Source organism: Daphnia magna, linkage group LG5, assembly GCF_020631705.1.
Source record: "Daphnia magna isolate NIES linkage group LG5, ASM2063170v1.1, whole genome shotgun sequence".
NCBI classification, from domain to species: domain Eukaryota; kingdom Metazoa; phylum Arthropoda; class Branchiopoda; order Diplostraca; family Daphniidae; genus Daphnia; species Daphnia magna.
Window position 1 is genome coordinate 3,891,048 of NC_059186.1, and position 14,145 is coordinate 3,905,192.

The window sequence follows — 14,145 nt, forward strand, 5'->3', positions numbered from 1 at the left end:
GGAGAATATAGTCGGTAATATATATAGCGGTCGTGTATACCGTATAGACGCCAACGACCGTATATAGCCATTGACTCTGAGATGCCCGTCCAATTCATTAGCGGCAAGCCGTTGCTAACGGCACTAATCCGTTATGTCTTGTATAATCTTTTCGTTTTCGTTTTCTTTTTCTTATGAAATCTTTTCTTTTTCTACAAGTCCTGCAGATGTTTATTGTGTCGTTTCGGCACGTCATTGGATCCCAGCTAAAAAACAAAAAAAAAAAAAAAACTGACATTCGTTTCAGGTGACATCAGTTTCGAAAACGGTTCATTTCGATGGTCCAATGTTGGCGAATGGGCAGACGTTGAACGTGATAACAAAATTTGACACGTCCTATTTGATTTCCAGACTGTGATGAAATCAACCGCATTGCACAGCAAAGTGACGCATCCGTCATGGGACGAAATCAACTGGCAAAAGCTAATTTACATACTGTCCACGATGAATTTAATTAAAAATGAAATGAAAAAAAATAGAAGGAAAAAAACAAAGAGACCCGGTGCTATGGTGGGAAATGGACCCAAACAAAACGATCCAAGTTGCGTTTATTGATGGTTATATAGTAGACCGTGTAAATATGTACTATGTACGTCGTCATGGGTGGCGTCTCCTCTTCGGGTTGTCAGAGACGCCAAAACAGTTGACGTGACCACGGCATTTCGAATAATTGACGATCAGTTGGCGACGATGGCGACTGGCAACGGTACAACGGCACGATCGACGATACGCCCTGTTGTTCAACTGATAGGGATCGAGGCGCAGGTCGTAGGACTCGACGAAGGCCTGCAGGTCGTCAAACTGGCAGTAGAGACTGTCTTCATTTGCATGCTGATTGCCAGTCGGGCGCAAGGTGCGCAAGCAAACGTACGTATTATTGGCGGCGTCTTGACATTTGCAGCCAAAGTCGTTCAGACACAACTGAAATTCAAATACAAACATTTACAATCATAAACAAACCAAACAAGTAAGATCAAAAGCTATATACATATACAGAATGCTCGTCGTTTTTTTAAATGCCAAACAAATAAATAGAAGAAACAAGAATTGATTAGATGGGATGGCCAAAGGCAATACGCCCTAGAGCACCAACTCCCCCCGTTATTGTCGTCTACAGATTTTGTTGTGCGCATATAAATACATAGGCCTTGTTCTTTCATATATAAAAGCTATATACACATCAGGACTCTATACAAATAGACAAAGATTTCCTTCTTTTCTTTCGGGTCATTACTGTGTCCGTGCTGTAGTATAACTGACTGGGTAATAGGGGCGAAGCCAACAACAGACGGATATTTGTATCGTGGAAAGAGATCATCGATCGATGTGCAGCCTCCAAAGAAGAAAAAAGAAAGAAAGAAATATACTTGACTGCTGCATCAAATGCGATGCATACACAATGTAGACTACAATAAGAATATCATTAAATGTTTAAAGGGCCATTTGCCTATAAGGGCAGTATATAGGGGCATCTGTGTCGTCTCTGTTGTGCCCTGTGGGCTATCAAGCTATTCGTGACATGTCGATGTCTATCGATAAATCCAATCGAATAATGTCACGAGAAAACCACAAAAGATGACAAATATACAAAGTTTGCCTCTCAAGCCTATATATATTATACTGTGTAGATTGTAGGCCTATACCGTCGTATTGGCATCCTGTTGGCATTGAAGATCGACGTCTTGCAGATCGGCTTCTCCGTGATACTCGATCAAGAAGAATGTCCTCCACGGTTCGCTTGAATCATCGATGCCGCGGCAATGTCTGTCCCACGGCTCAGCAACTTGCGACACCTCCTTCTAACACACGACCATATATTAGACATGTATACTGTATACGTATAGCCTATAACATGCGCATATCAAAGAGCAACAGCCAAATCAATGGGTGTATGCACAGTGCACAAAAAATAGGGAAGAATTTCGCAACTCGATCATCAACAACAAGGCGAGACAGCTTCCATTTACTTTCTATTACACGCATCCCCACTCGGTCTTTCCTTTTTTTCGTTTTCCTTCTCGGATGATATGCGTTAAAAAGGTTTTCAAGTGAGAGCCACTCAATCAGCTGTCGAAAAAATGTCGCAACATCCCTCCCTCTTCTAAATGATAACGAGAATTTGATTTATGGTGTCTCACCCCGCTTTGCTCTCCTTTCGAAAACCAAATTTTAATTGATGTTTGTTTTTTTCGTTTAAATCAAAGAATGAATAAAAAAACAAAAATCAAATTCAATCGGAAAGATGGGAATTGTTAAGACATCAATCGGCAGATGATGCCGGGAACGGTCGGGAACGGTCGGGAAGTGTTAAGAGGAAATAATGATTGAAAGGCAGTTGTCAAAGGGATCCGCAGTTGAATTGCTTGTTGCTAATTAGGGTGATTGGAGACGATTTGGAGATGTTTGTAGAACTTTGATTTCTTAATTAAATGCAAATCGGCGAACCAGCTAATGCAACACAGTCCGGGGGCAGCGTCGAGGACTATGTATATACCAATAGTCAGCCAAACGTCATGTCTAAATATATCAAATTAGAATTGATATATAGGCAGATTATATGATACGAGAGATTATTTGATGCCATTGCGTGGCCATCCGTTTCCTCCTTTAAACGAGTTCTGAGGAAAGGCATGCGACTTCATTAGGGAAAGAGCCAGAAATCGACAAGAGGCGGATGTTTAGCTTATGTATCGCTTCACTCTGGCCAGCCTCAGAAGGAAAGCAGCAGGATCCTATATAGCCTAGTTTGTTTGTTTCATCTAAATAGATGCGCAAGTTTTCCTTTTCTCCTAATAGAAGGGAGAGCGGAGCGGATGTGGTGCCTATACATACGAAAACGAATGCCGTCACTTAATCAGCTGATGCGGTTTAGCGGTCTGACGTATCGCCATCCAACACGCAACACTGATTTACATACGTACCTACTGGCTTCCGGTTCATTTTCCCTTTTTATTTATTTATTTATTTTTTTTGGGGGAGGAGGGGGGTTTTGCTACGCAATCACGAACGGTTTGCCATGACAACAAAAAAAAAAAAATTTGGTTTTTACCTTTGAAACGTTGCGGTTCTGCGATGACGGAGTGAGCGCGTTCGTCACCAGCGGGAGGAGAGACACGCCGTCCATATCGTCGGGAATGGGCAGGCCGGCCATGTGGAGGACGGTGGGCGCCAGATCGATGGAAACGACAGACAACGAATCGATCTCAATGTCACGGCTCTTGTTATTGGCTGGCGGCCGGTTATGGCTGGCGGCGACGACCAGCAGCGGCACGCGAATATCCGTTTCGTAAGGTAATCGCTTGTCGATGGGCATCGCAAATTGGCCCATGTGGTAGCCGTGATCCGACGTCACCACGATCCACGTGCGATCCAGTTGACCCTTTCGACGCAGCAATTTCACAATGTCGCCTACCTTCGTGCAACAAGGACGAACAAGTCGGAGAAAGTGTCAAATTAGAAAAGCCGACAGCGGATCCGCATTTTGTGTTTGTTTTGTTTGTTTCTTTTTTTGAAGAAAATCTCAGTTATATATAGTAGTATAGACTATAGAGTCGGCGAACAATCATTTTCAATCCGGTTTGATGGGAAGCGCCGTCGACTCTATGAATCGTTCATGAGCCATAAAAGGATTCTAGTGTATATAAGCTCTCTTTCTCGCGACTTTTTGAACATGTACTATATAACGAAACGAATGAATGAATGAATGAATGATGTAAGAAGCAGGAGAGAACCGAAAATCAGGACGTGTATAGAAGCGATGGATGACAAAGAACGAATATTTCAGGTGCAATTGAAAATCTAAGAAAATGAGCTGCTGTGACCGGGCAAAGTAGCTATAGCACAATCCAGCGATATCAATATGTATAAGTCTACGCCGTTTGGCTTAAGGCCGAAGTCTATAGCAATGGTTTCTTGGACCAACCAATCAGAACTATAGTCGGCCCAATAGGCCCCTTCATCAGTGAAATCCGGCGAAATCAAGGCAAGTGTTTTTTAGAAGAAGATGAAACAGCGCTCGTATTACGTAGGCTACACGTGTAGATTGTATAACGTACCATTTGATCGACGGACAGGAGCGTCCTCCATCTTTGGCGGAAAACGTGGTCGACTTGATCGATAATGTCCTCGGGCAAGGCACCCTGAGGCGCTTGCCGCAGGAGCCAATGTTTGTCGTTGCCTGGGTGGCGGTTGAAGCTCGGCCAGCGCGGAGCTCTACGTCCGGCGAATGATCGTGAAAACTGAGGCGCCGGAGTGAAAGGTGCGTGGCAAGCGGGCGGAGCGATCATGGCGAAGAATGGCCGGCTGTCTGCTGCGGCCGATAAGGAAGACGGATGTCGATTAGGAACGACGCCGTCTATGAAACTCAGCGCCTCTCTCGCCTGTCAATCCCAATTTTCGCCCGGCCCGCAGTTTCCCCCATCAAATGTATCAATAATAAACAATGATCAAAGAAAAAGTCGCATAATGCACAAGAGATAAGTCAGAATGCGCTGATGCAAAGCCGGTTCATCATTTCATCCCAGTCAAACCTCTTCTATTTTTTTTTTTTTTTTTATTGTTATGCAAAAAGGGGGAGGAGAATCAACTTTAATCCGTTATCTGATGAGATTATTCAGAAAACGAAAGAAGGACACAAATAAAAAAAAAAATGCGGGCTGCATTGTCTACTTGTTCATCTTAGCATTTAATACGAAGAAACTATATAATAGTGAAAGATGGGGGGGATGAGTTTTGAATATTTCCCATCGATTCATTTTTCGAGTGGAGCAGTTTGTCTTTCCTTCAAAGGGAGAACAACAAAAGGCCGTCGACTGACGTTTTAGAAAAAGGGTCCTGGCTGCACACAAAAAAACGCGCAGCAACCGCTTTAGTAAAGATGGACGATATACACGTCATCGACGTTCTCCGACTCGCAATCTCCCCCTCCCCCAAAAAAGGACGTTTAGAGCTGATAATAAGACGATTAATTTTGCTATACACAGCACAAAAAAATATATATAATAATAATAAAATATATAAATAAATCGCTGGAGGTGGAGCGAGCGAATTGGAAAACGACGACGACAACGGTCCTTTTTATTTTTTACTAAAAAACTAAGCCGGAAATGATAAGCAATCGTTTTATTGGTAGAACGCGCGGAGAGCTTTGATCGGGATATAAAGAGCCTGTGGCAAGGTTGGTGATTCCGGCCGTTCTCTTTCTTTTTTTTTTTTTCTTGTTTGATTATTACATCCTCTTAGAGAGATGGGAGGGCAGGGGTATATTGTCTCTGTGGTGATGGCTAAAAATGAAGGGGGCCGAAAAACGAGACGGCAATTGGCACTGATCTATAAAAATGAAAACGCCCACGGAGCGTGAGCTCTTGCCGCCGGGTTTTAGTCACAGCAATCAAAAGAAAAGAAAAGAAAAAGGGAAACCAACGTAAGATGATGGGATGAGTCTTTCTCTTGGCACGTGCCGTACGAGGTATATACACATATATAACCAACACCCTACTAGTATATATACAGGGAGGAAGTGTGTGTGTGTGTGTGTTCATAGCACCAATCAAAAGTGTTCGCCCCTCGTCAGCTCGTTTTTGCCTCGAGACAATCATTGATGACGACAATAAGAAGGGCAAAGGAAACAACCAGACTATCCCCACCCCAACCCGAATCAATTAAGAACTAATGTTCATTATTTCCGCTTGGTGTGACGTGCTAGTAGTTAATTTCTCAAATCTTTCAATCAGCTCATCAGAAATCTCCCGACGATAAACTGCCCTTAACGAGAACGTAGATTTCTTTCATTGGTTTTCAAAACTCTTTTCAATTAAAAAACGGCTAAATTAGATGATGGGATATTTCTGATCGCTTTAACACCAGTTCCGCGCCGCCTCTAATTGTCTAGCGTGAAAGGTGACGTTGATGACGACATGGCCAACACCAATCGCAATTTCAGGGGGACACAACAACTTTGGATTCAGTTTGCATAAAGTAAGGCGAGCTGTAGGAAATGACACTAAACCAGATGTTGCCCTGATGTGAGTTCAGTTCATTACGATATACGTATATACTGAATCGAAGGATAAATAAATAAATGAATAAATAAATAATCAAGACATAGCAAAACGTCGGTCAGGTAGTCAAGGTGATAGTCGTCTCCGTGATCCTGGCGCTTTCCATCCACTGATAGGGTGTAGTTATAGTAACGCGAGTTGCCAACCAATCCCACTACATTAAGCAAACACAAGATGACATTTAAATTGACCAGCGCAAACATTTTAAAGAGATGACATTTATTTTATTTTATTATTATTATTATTATAGTATATATTTTTTTAAATGTAGTATATAATACCCCATCGATTGTAGCCCGGTGGAACATGTTCAACGCCGCCCGTTTCATTTTTTCCGTACTTTTCGAGATTGTTTTGCGTTCCAGCAATCCGATGCCACCAAACAACAATTCGTTATATAAATAATATTTAAAAAAATGAAAATAAATGACATCCAAGAGAAGGAAATAGAAAGAACACATTTGTCACATGATATCGTCGGTGCGCAGTGCGCGACCGGCAACGATTTCAAAAGGTAAGAAGGGAACACTTGAATTGAAACTGTATCCGCCCCACCCCCCTCCTATGGGAGACTCTCGGATGGCACCTGACGCTGGCCATCACTTTTATGTGTGTGTGTGTGTGTGTGTGTGTGTTAACCTCATTGTTTGCCAAAGGCATCAGCTATTTTTTTTGTTTGGCAGCAAAGACATGAGAAGAACAATGCTTCAAATTGCTTTGAAAAGTGTTTCCATGCACAAAAGAAAGTGAGTAGGAACAATTCGCCCTCAAAGCAGACGATTTCATTTACCTGATTGAGGTATTTGCCGCCGTAGAACGTCGCGTATCCGTTTGATTGCAGGTAGGTAGCCATCGTCTTCAATTCTTCCCCGTTCTGCCACTGCGGACTGCTGCAATTCCCCGTCACCGTATTATTGATGACCCTGATTCGCCGAATGTTTAATTCTTAATCAATTAAATGCAATTATCTAAACGTGAATTTCATAAACATTTCGTCAAGATTGTACTAAAGACAGCAATTGGGCGAGCAATAGCTCACCGATGGTTATGAACGTATTTGCCTGTCAATATGGACGACCGGCTCGGACAGCAAACTGGGGTCGAGATGAACTGGAGTTGTGTCCGTCCGTTCCACAAAACAAAAACAAAACAAAAAAAAAGGAAACAAATAAAATATTTTCGATCCATATTTTTTACGACGACTGCACGAAAACTGTAGCATGCACGACCCTCTTCCAACTGCATACGTAAGCACGTAAGAAACGAGGGTTCGTGGGGGTGGAAGGCAAAAGCAATTGGGGAGGGGTGTTTCCAGCTTACGGCATTGGTAAAAGTGGCGCCATGTTGGCTGACCAGACGACGGGTGATGGCCATCGGTTCCTATTGAACATTGAAAAAAAAAAAAAAATGACAGTCAATAAGAGTCGACATGTTGTGAAGTAAGATAGGGTAAGGAAGAAAAAAAAAAGAAAGCTTATACAATGGCTGATACTATATAGCGTGCCACTGTACATAATAGCATTAGGGGACACGCAATCCAGTAAAACGACATAATACCCCACTCTTCTTCCAGTCTGACCATAAAACAGTACGTTGTAATCTGTTTCTGAAACAAAACAAAACAGAAAAAAAAAAGACTTACCAGGCCGGCTAAAACATAATCGAGATCATCAATTAGAATAACCACTATGTTGGGTCGTGGATTTTTATGTGTTTTACAGTTCAAACGGACGAAAAACAGTATAAACCACATGGAAACAAGGTGAAACGCTGCTCTTCTCATTCTGCGAGTGTAAAAATCAAAGCCCATACGTATCGTTACACACGTATAAAAATAAATAATTTAGCTAGAGAAATCTGAAGGACGATACGCAAAATAACTATGGCAACTCGTTTCTTATGGGATTACGAAACTATTGGGTGAATCATCGTTTTATGGTAATCATGGGGGTGTGATTTCGGAGTAAAACAAAATTCGACTGAATGTACGTGAATACCATCTCGCGACTATTTCCAAAACTACATGGTTTTATTCTCTAATCAAAGTTGAAATTTCCATGTAGGTAAAACCAAATAAAAAATGACAAAGAAACTACCTCTTATAGCATCACTTTAAAATGCGACTTGAATTTCAATAATGTTGTATTGCCCGATTACCGATTCACGCAATCGAAGAAGCAGACAGATAATAGTGAGTCGCGACACTGGTGGCCGTTTCACCAAGCTACATTTTTGTATACAATGGCGCTACCCACGATCTCAAAACTTGGTGAGTTTCGACAATTTAATAAATAATCATAAAATTTATTATGGATAATTATTTTTTGTTTGTAACGCCTGTGTAGGTTTCGAGCTGTCAAGGATAGGACAGAATGGACCACGGAGTTTTGTTACAAGCTGTTGTTGCCTGGTGGAGCAAGATTGGCGATACAAGTAACAAGTTCTATTTTTTTAAACAAAATACTGAATCATTTATTCTATTGCACACTAATTAGAAATGGACTACCGAGAAATCCGAACGCATATGGTCCCCTGACGGACGGACGTGACTTCACTTTTGTTGATCAAAGAGTTACCCCAATTGGTGCTGGGCAACTAAAACGTCTTGAGAAACACAGAATCTATGCAGTGAGTAACTTTTAATATTTGACTATTTTAAAGATGCATAGAAAATGATATCTTTCAATCATGCAGGAAAAAATTCTACAAACTGTAAAAGAAATGAATTTTGCAATTGAGAGACGTTCAAACCTACAAAAACAGAGGGAAGAAAATCAGAAAGAGATCCTAGAAAGCAAATTGAAACCAAAAGGTCACTTGCTGCTTTCTGGACATAAAAGAAAAATGTAATTTTCTTTACATGTATTTAAAGATTAACGATAATGATGAAAAGTTACGATGTCTATTTTCGTCTTTGTCGTTATAGCTTTTTCAGTTTAAAACTTTTGGTAAAGACTTATGTTCAAGAAGACTGCCATATCTTAACCTCAAGTATCAAGGTACTTCGGTAATTTTCCCCTATGGTTTTATACGGCAAAACGCGGCACAGCCTTCATTTGTTTTGCCTTCCCATTGTTTTGGTCGTTCATTTTGCATTTTGACAGTGACTGCCATGGTATAGGACAGAGTCATGGAACCCTGGTTGGTTCACGCTGAGAGGAATCCCTATGCCGCGTTTCATTGGTCTGTGTGTCTAAAATTTCGACGGTTTTGGGGCGGGACACAGTGGTGGAAACCAGAATCAGAGTCATCTATCGAGAGAAACTGAGTTATTCAACGGCCATTGTCAGTTGTCGATGTCAGATGGCTGCACTCGGTGCAGTAGCCAGTGCACACTGGCTCGGAGCGAGAAGGGTCATGTGACGTCATGTACTCCACCGGGTTGTCAGAAAATGGAGGTTACACTCGAACACTTTTTTCACTTTTTACGCAGAGATGTGCACAAGCAAATTTTGTTCAAGCAATTTTCGATTAATCAAGTAAATTTTTGCTCGAGTAAATAAATAATTTTTTTTCTTGCTTGGGTTTGTTTGAACAAAAGTCAAACAATTTCAAACAATTTTTCAATTGTTTGTTTGGTTTTGTTCAAACAATAAAAAAAAAACTCAAAAGTTTCCAAGTTTCCAAGGAAATGATGATTAGCGCAACATGTTTCTCAGTGACAGTAACCAGTCAATCAGGATTCAGTCAGTCAGTTGACTGACTGACTGAATCCTGTAGTTCGACACCAACAGAAAACTCAATGCGGACAGCAAATACGACAGCGCCATCATTCATCTAGCAAAAAAATCAAAATATCGGCTTTGTACGGCATCGTCTTGGATACGGAACCTGCTACAAATGGAACCCGAGAAGAGCTTCTGAAGCCTGAAATGCAAAACTTCCTCGCCATTCCAAGATTATCTGCCGATGAAATGGACGAGCTAGATATCTTGTCTTGGTGGAAGGGGCGTCAATACGATTTTCCGCTTCTTGCAATATACGCCAGACAAATATTAGGGATAGTTGCTACCTCGGCACCGTCTGAAAGAGTCTTTAGTACCGGAAGAAATGTTGTCACTCAACAACGCCAGCGTTTGGATCCACAAAATGTGGACAAATTAATCTTTCTCAGTGCAAATTATGCCGCCAAAAAAAAGTAAACACCTGTGAATTCTAATCAAAAATCAATGTTAACTGTGATTACTGTTACTATTATTCTAAGTCTTTGACATCCAGTCAATAAGGAAATCAAATGTTTTCAAACCTGTAACGTTTAAAAAAGAAAGTCAAACCTTTTGTTTAATTGTTTCTTGGATCTCTGTTGTTATCCAAGAAAATGCAACCGTTTTTTTTATTGGAGCGTTGTCTGCGTTGCCGAAATTTTTTTAAAGTGTTTTTGTTCAAACAATAAATTTTGCTCAAACAAACTGTATTGTTCAAACAATTTTATTTGTTTATGAACAATTTTGAGACGATTTTCCACATGTCGTGTACCAACCAGGTTTCCATGACTCTGGTATAGGAGTATAATGGTAGGCGTACATGAGAGGACGCAAGTAGGGATCGGCCCCAACCCTAATCGAGGCGCATTTTTCCAATCGGGTTTCGAAATTCGGGGCTCGGGGCGGGGCGTTCGGAGTGAACATTTTTGAACCCCGTTCTCAATCGGAGTTGCATCGGGGTGCCTCATCGGGGATGCAACCCCGATTGCAATCAATCGATTCACGTAAAAACATAATCGATCGAGTCGAAATAAATTATTATGATGAAAATCGGGGTTGTCGCCCCGGTTGCCCCGATAAAAACCCGACCCGAACTAGGGGTCCTCACTGCGTTCGGAAAGTTCCCGATAGGGCTGGGGCTGTTTCTTTTGCTTGCACATGGTTCACGCGGTTCACGCGTTTTCCGGGTGCTATCATTCGAAAGAAACACTTTTGACAGAATCCCTATCGGGAAACAAGTGAAGACGAATTCCTTTCCTTCACTCCTCTTTCTACCGTTTCCTCTGCTGGATTGCACTACAACTACGAAACAAGTGTGTTCTTCATTCTCATTCTTATGTTCCGTCTGATTGTGCGTGTTGCGTCATACAGTCACTACGGCTATATATAGTTACTCATGGCAAATGTTCCAGTCTTATGTTCCTTATGTCAACTTATATGTATTTCATAGACGTCTAGATCGGTACAAGTATAGACACACCGCAAGAATAAAAAAACGTTACAATGAATTCGCAAAAAAAAAATTGAAAATATGGAAAACACAGTACACTTCACATATTGAAACGCGAGCTAACGGCTATAAACGATTCCGAATAGACGCAACTGCACCCTTCCCGAGCCTTGGCAAAGGGCAGCCACTCGGGAAAAGCAAAGTTTGTCGCTTGAGCCACGTTCAAGCCGGAATTCACCACAAAATGGAAGGCGCCTGGGAAAGTGATGATGTAATCCCCCTTACACTGCTTGAAGCAGTGAAAGGGGATCGGCGGATCGTTTGCCTTAAAGAGTTGTGGCATAACTAAAAAACATTTGTGCCTAAACGTATGTAATGAAGATAAGTGTAAAAAAAATACAGACAAAGTAACAAAGTAGAATTGAAGTGTAACTTACAGTTCTGTAGATCGGCATTCTTCGTAAAAACTAGGAATGTTTTTACGGAAGAATTCCTTGAGCAGCACGCCGTATTTCTCGGCAACCCTAAGTAAAAGGAAAATTAGTGAAACAATGAGTATGGGTTATTGGGAAAAAAAAGGTAAAAAAAGAATACTTACACCACCCAGTACTTCGGTTTTCCACTGTGATGGTAATTGATGGACGGCAAATTAACGTTTTCAACATGCCACCCTGTGTAGCTCATGGCGTGGCCCAATAGCAATTGGCATGTGTTAATACCAGGCATCTTGTTGTCCGGATTGTGCTTGTCGCGAAATTCTTCTTTGAGAAACGGTAGAAACGTTTTATTCAACGGTGTTAGATGCCTAAACATAAGCGGGCGCAATGGAAACAGTTAATGATTAAAATGAAATACACCAATAATAGTACTTACCAGTCAAAAGGGGTTTCCTTTGGAAAAAGTGAAAAATCTTTGTCGAACACGTAGGAAGGGAAACCCTTCTTTCTCCGTTTTTCCTGAAGAACTCCCCTGAACATACGAAACATTTGGTTCCAAAAAATGGTTGGTCCAGGAAAGTCCAAAGTTTTTTGGGAATCAAATTTTTCGCATTTCTTCACGAAGTTTTCGTACGAACACGGTTTATCTTTTTTGTCCGTAATCAGAAATAACCCTGGACTGAATTGTTTGAAAACATTACAATGATTACTTTCACTTTTATGTACAATCGTAAAAGCAACCTACCTTCGGAATGCTGCTCATACTCTTGTATGTGTGGGCAGACCTTCTCCTTCGCCAGTTCTCCAATTTTGAGGGAATAATCCGGTATGCCTTGCGGTGTGACACAAACAGCACCACACTGTTGGGCATACTTCTTGAAGATCTTGGCTGTAAAAGTTTTAAAATCCCTAAACTCGTTACTGGGAGGAGTGAGTTTGACTCCACTGTTTTCCAGGATTCCTGCAAAAAAAAAAAAATCGTTCATAAAATTTGTATTGTAACATAAGAAAGCATTCTAAAGAATTTCCATTTACGGATAGAGCACAGACGCTCAAATTCGTCGAGTCCAGCCGACGAATCCTGCCAGGTCTTCCGTTGTAGTCAATCCGTGTACTTATGCCCTTGCTCATTGCAGAAATAGCAAACCGGCTGTACTCGTTTTGGACAATCTTTCTTAATGTGGCCAGGCTTGCTACAGACGTAGCACAATCTCCCTGTTGAATGCATTAGAGAAAGTTAGAAGTATACAATAACAAATTAAAAGCTCTAATAAAAGATAAATACCTTGTGGTACAAACGCTGACGTGTTGGAAGCGGTGCCAGGAGTAGGAAACCGACGCCATTGTTGATTGGAAGATGCCGTGAAACAATGGCCGGTTGCCTGTTCCGGCCGGAAATTGTATGGATGATAGCGCGAATCGTAAGCAACCGCTGGAGGGGATCCAACCTGTTGACCGTATCCAACCTGTTGACTGTATCCAACCTGTTGACTGTATCCAACCTGCGGATTAAAGTATTGGTCGAAAACAGTTCTTGAACTGAATTTGAAATGCGGAGTCATTCCACTAGGCGGATTGATCCGCGGGTCGGAAACAACCCGTGGGTAATATCCAGCCGAAACACCCTTCCAATCGCCGAAACGGACATCACCACGATGTCCATCTCTAGACGTACCTAATACATAAAGGATTACAATATCATTCGTTAAAAATAAATGAACTTGCACACGAGTGATTGAAACAAACCATCACAAGGGCACGGACGAATAACTGAAACTACCACAAGGGTACACACCAGTGATTGATACTACTACCAGAAAGGTAAAGAAACTTAACTTATACTACTACCACAAGGGCATACACGAATAACTTATGCTACCACCACAAGGGCATACAAGAGTGATTCAAACTACCGCCACAAGGTCACACACGAGTGACTTATACGACCGCCACAAGGGCACACACGAGTTACTTATGCTACCACCACAAGGGCACAAACGAGTAACTTAAACTACCACTACAAGGCCGCACACCAGTCATTTATACTACTACTACGAGGGTAAAGAAAATTAACCTATACTGCTACCACAAAGGCATACACGAGTGACTTATACTACTACCATAAGGGCACAGACAGTTTACTTATACTACCCCACTATTGAGAAAGACAAGACATGTACAGTATCCTGCACAAAAATCCGAACACCGATTTAATTTTTTAAAGCCACCTATTGGCGGGGTAAAGGGATTTTTGTTTGTTTTTCTTTAAGAGGGAGGGTAGACGGGGCGATGGACACATAGGGCAGGGTTGGGTAAGTCTAGACATTTTTTTAATGCCTTAAGGTATTACGCTTTAAGGCAAGTAACAGGTCGGGACATTTTTGCAACCCCCAGGGTGGTGTGTTTTTTTTAAACGACAGTTGGAAATGTTGAACTTAGGCTGTGTAATACTCCTT

The 14,145-nt window shown here is 41.5% G+C and overlaps 3 protein-coding genes across 7 annotated transcripts; 1 reads left to right on the forward strand and 2 right to left on the reverse strand.

Moving 5' to 3' along the window:
- Positions 1 to 545: 545 nt before the first annotated feature.
- LOC123472575 (N-acetylglucosamine-6-sulfatase-like) lies at positions 546 to 7,908 on the reverse strand. 4 transcript variants are annotated; one of them, XM_045174400.1, is made up of 8 exons: positions 7,741 to 7,908; positions 7,419 to 7,478; positions 7,138 to 7,208; positions 6,889 to 7,021; positions 4,095 to 4,418; positions 3,089 to 3,451; positions 1,683 to 1,838; positions 546 to 960 (listed from the first exon to the last, which is right to left on the reverse strand). In XM_045174400.1, the coding sequence occupies exons 1-8, from the start codon at positions 7,906 to 7,908 to the stop codon at positions 637 to 639; spliced, it is 1,599 nt and encodes a 532-aa protein (XP_045030335.1). In that variant the 3' UTR covers positions 546 to 636. The 4 variants fall into 4 exon arrangements, with proteins under 4 accessions (XP_045030335.1, XP_045030334.1, XP_045030333.1 ...); XM_045174399.1 differs by having other exon boundaries at positions 1,683 to 1,832; positions 7,138 to 7,478; XM_045174398.1 differs by having other exon boundaries at positions 1,683 to 1,835; positions 7,138 to 7,478.
- A 322-nt stretch (positions 7,909 to 8,230) lies between these two features.
- LOC116922360 (39S ribosomal protein L52, mitochondrial) lies at positions 8,231 to 10,507 on the forward strand. Of its 2 annotated transcripts, none has more exons than XM_045174401.1 (6): positions 8,231 to 8,367; positions 8,444 to 8,531; positions 8,594 to 8,726; positions 8,793 to 8,944; positions 9,025 to 9,055; positions 10,001 to 10,507. In XM_045174401.1, the coding sequence occupies exons 1-6, from the start codon at positions 8,340 to 8,342 to the stop codon at positions 10,238 to 10,240; spliced, it is 672 nt and encodes a 223-aa protein (XP_045030336.1). In that variant the 5' UTR covers positions 8,231 to 8,339; the 3' UTR covers positions 10,241 to 10,507. The 2 variants fall into 2 exon arrangements, with proteins under 2 accessions (XP_045030336.1, XP_032784652.1); XM_032928761.2 differs by having other exon boundaries at positions 9,025 to 9,097; positions 9,203 to 10,219.
- An 845-nt stretch (positions 10,508 to 11,352) lies between these two features.
- LOC116923902 (lysine-specific demethylase 4E-like) lies at positions 11,353 to 12,238 on the reverse strand. The gene is made up of 4 exons (XM_045174466.1): positions 12,126 to 12,238; positions 11,851 to 12,057; positions 11,690 to 11,776; positions 11,353 to 11,614 (listed from the first exon to the last, which is right to left on the reverse strand). The coding sequence occupies exons 1-4, from the start codon at positions 12,236 to 12,238 to the stop codon at positions 11,353 to 11,355; spliced, it is 669 nt and encodes a 222-aa protein (XP_045030401.1).
- Positions 12,239 to 14,145: the final 1,907 nt, after the last annotated feature.

Excerpts from the sequence above, each read along its gene's own strand:
- LOC123472575 (XM_045174397.1), bottom strand. The coding sequence starts at position 7,908 with ATGGGCTTTGATTTTTACACTCGCAGAATGAGAAGAGCAGCGTTTCAC. Across the intron at positions 4,419-6,888 it reads GCGGCAAATACCTCAATCAG|GCGAGAGAGGCGCTGAGTTT; the intron begins GTAAATGAAATC and ends TGGGATTGACAG. Across the intron at positions 3,452-4,094 it reads TCCTGTCCGTCGATCAAATG|GTAGGCGACATTGTGAAATT; the intron begins GTACGTTATACA and ends TGTTGCACGAAG.
- LOC116922360 (XM_045174401.1), top strand. The coding sequence starts at position 8,340 with ATGGCGCTACCCACGATCTCAAAACTTG. Across the intron at positions 8,727-8,792 it reads AGAAACACAGAATCTATGCA|GAAAAAATTCTACAAACTGT; the intron begins GTGAGTAACTTT and ends TCAATCATGCAG. Across the intron at positions 8,945-9,024 it reads TCTGGACATAAAAGAAAAAT|CTTTTTCAGTTTAAAACTTT; the intron begins GTAATTTTCTTT and ends TTGTCGTTATAG.
- LOC116923902 (XM_045174466.1), bottom strand. The coding sequence starts at position 12,238 with ATGTTTCGTATGTTCAGGGGAGTTCTTCAGGAAAAACGGAGAAAGAAG. Across the intron at positions 12,058-12,125 it reads AAGGAAACCCCTTTTGACTG|GCATCTAACACCGTTGAATA; the intron begins GTAAGTACTATT and ends GCTTATGTTTAG. Across the intron at positions 11,777-11,850 it reads AAACCGAAGTACTGGGTGGT|GGTTGCCGAGAAATACGGCG; the intron begins GTAAGTATTCTT and ends CCTTTTACTTAG.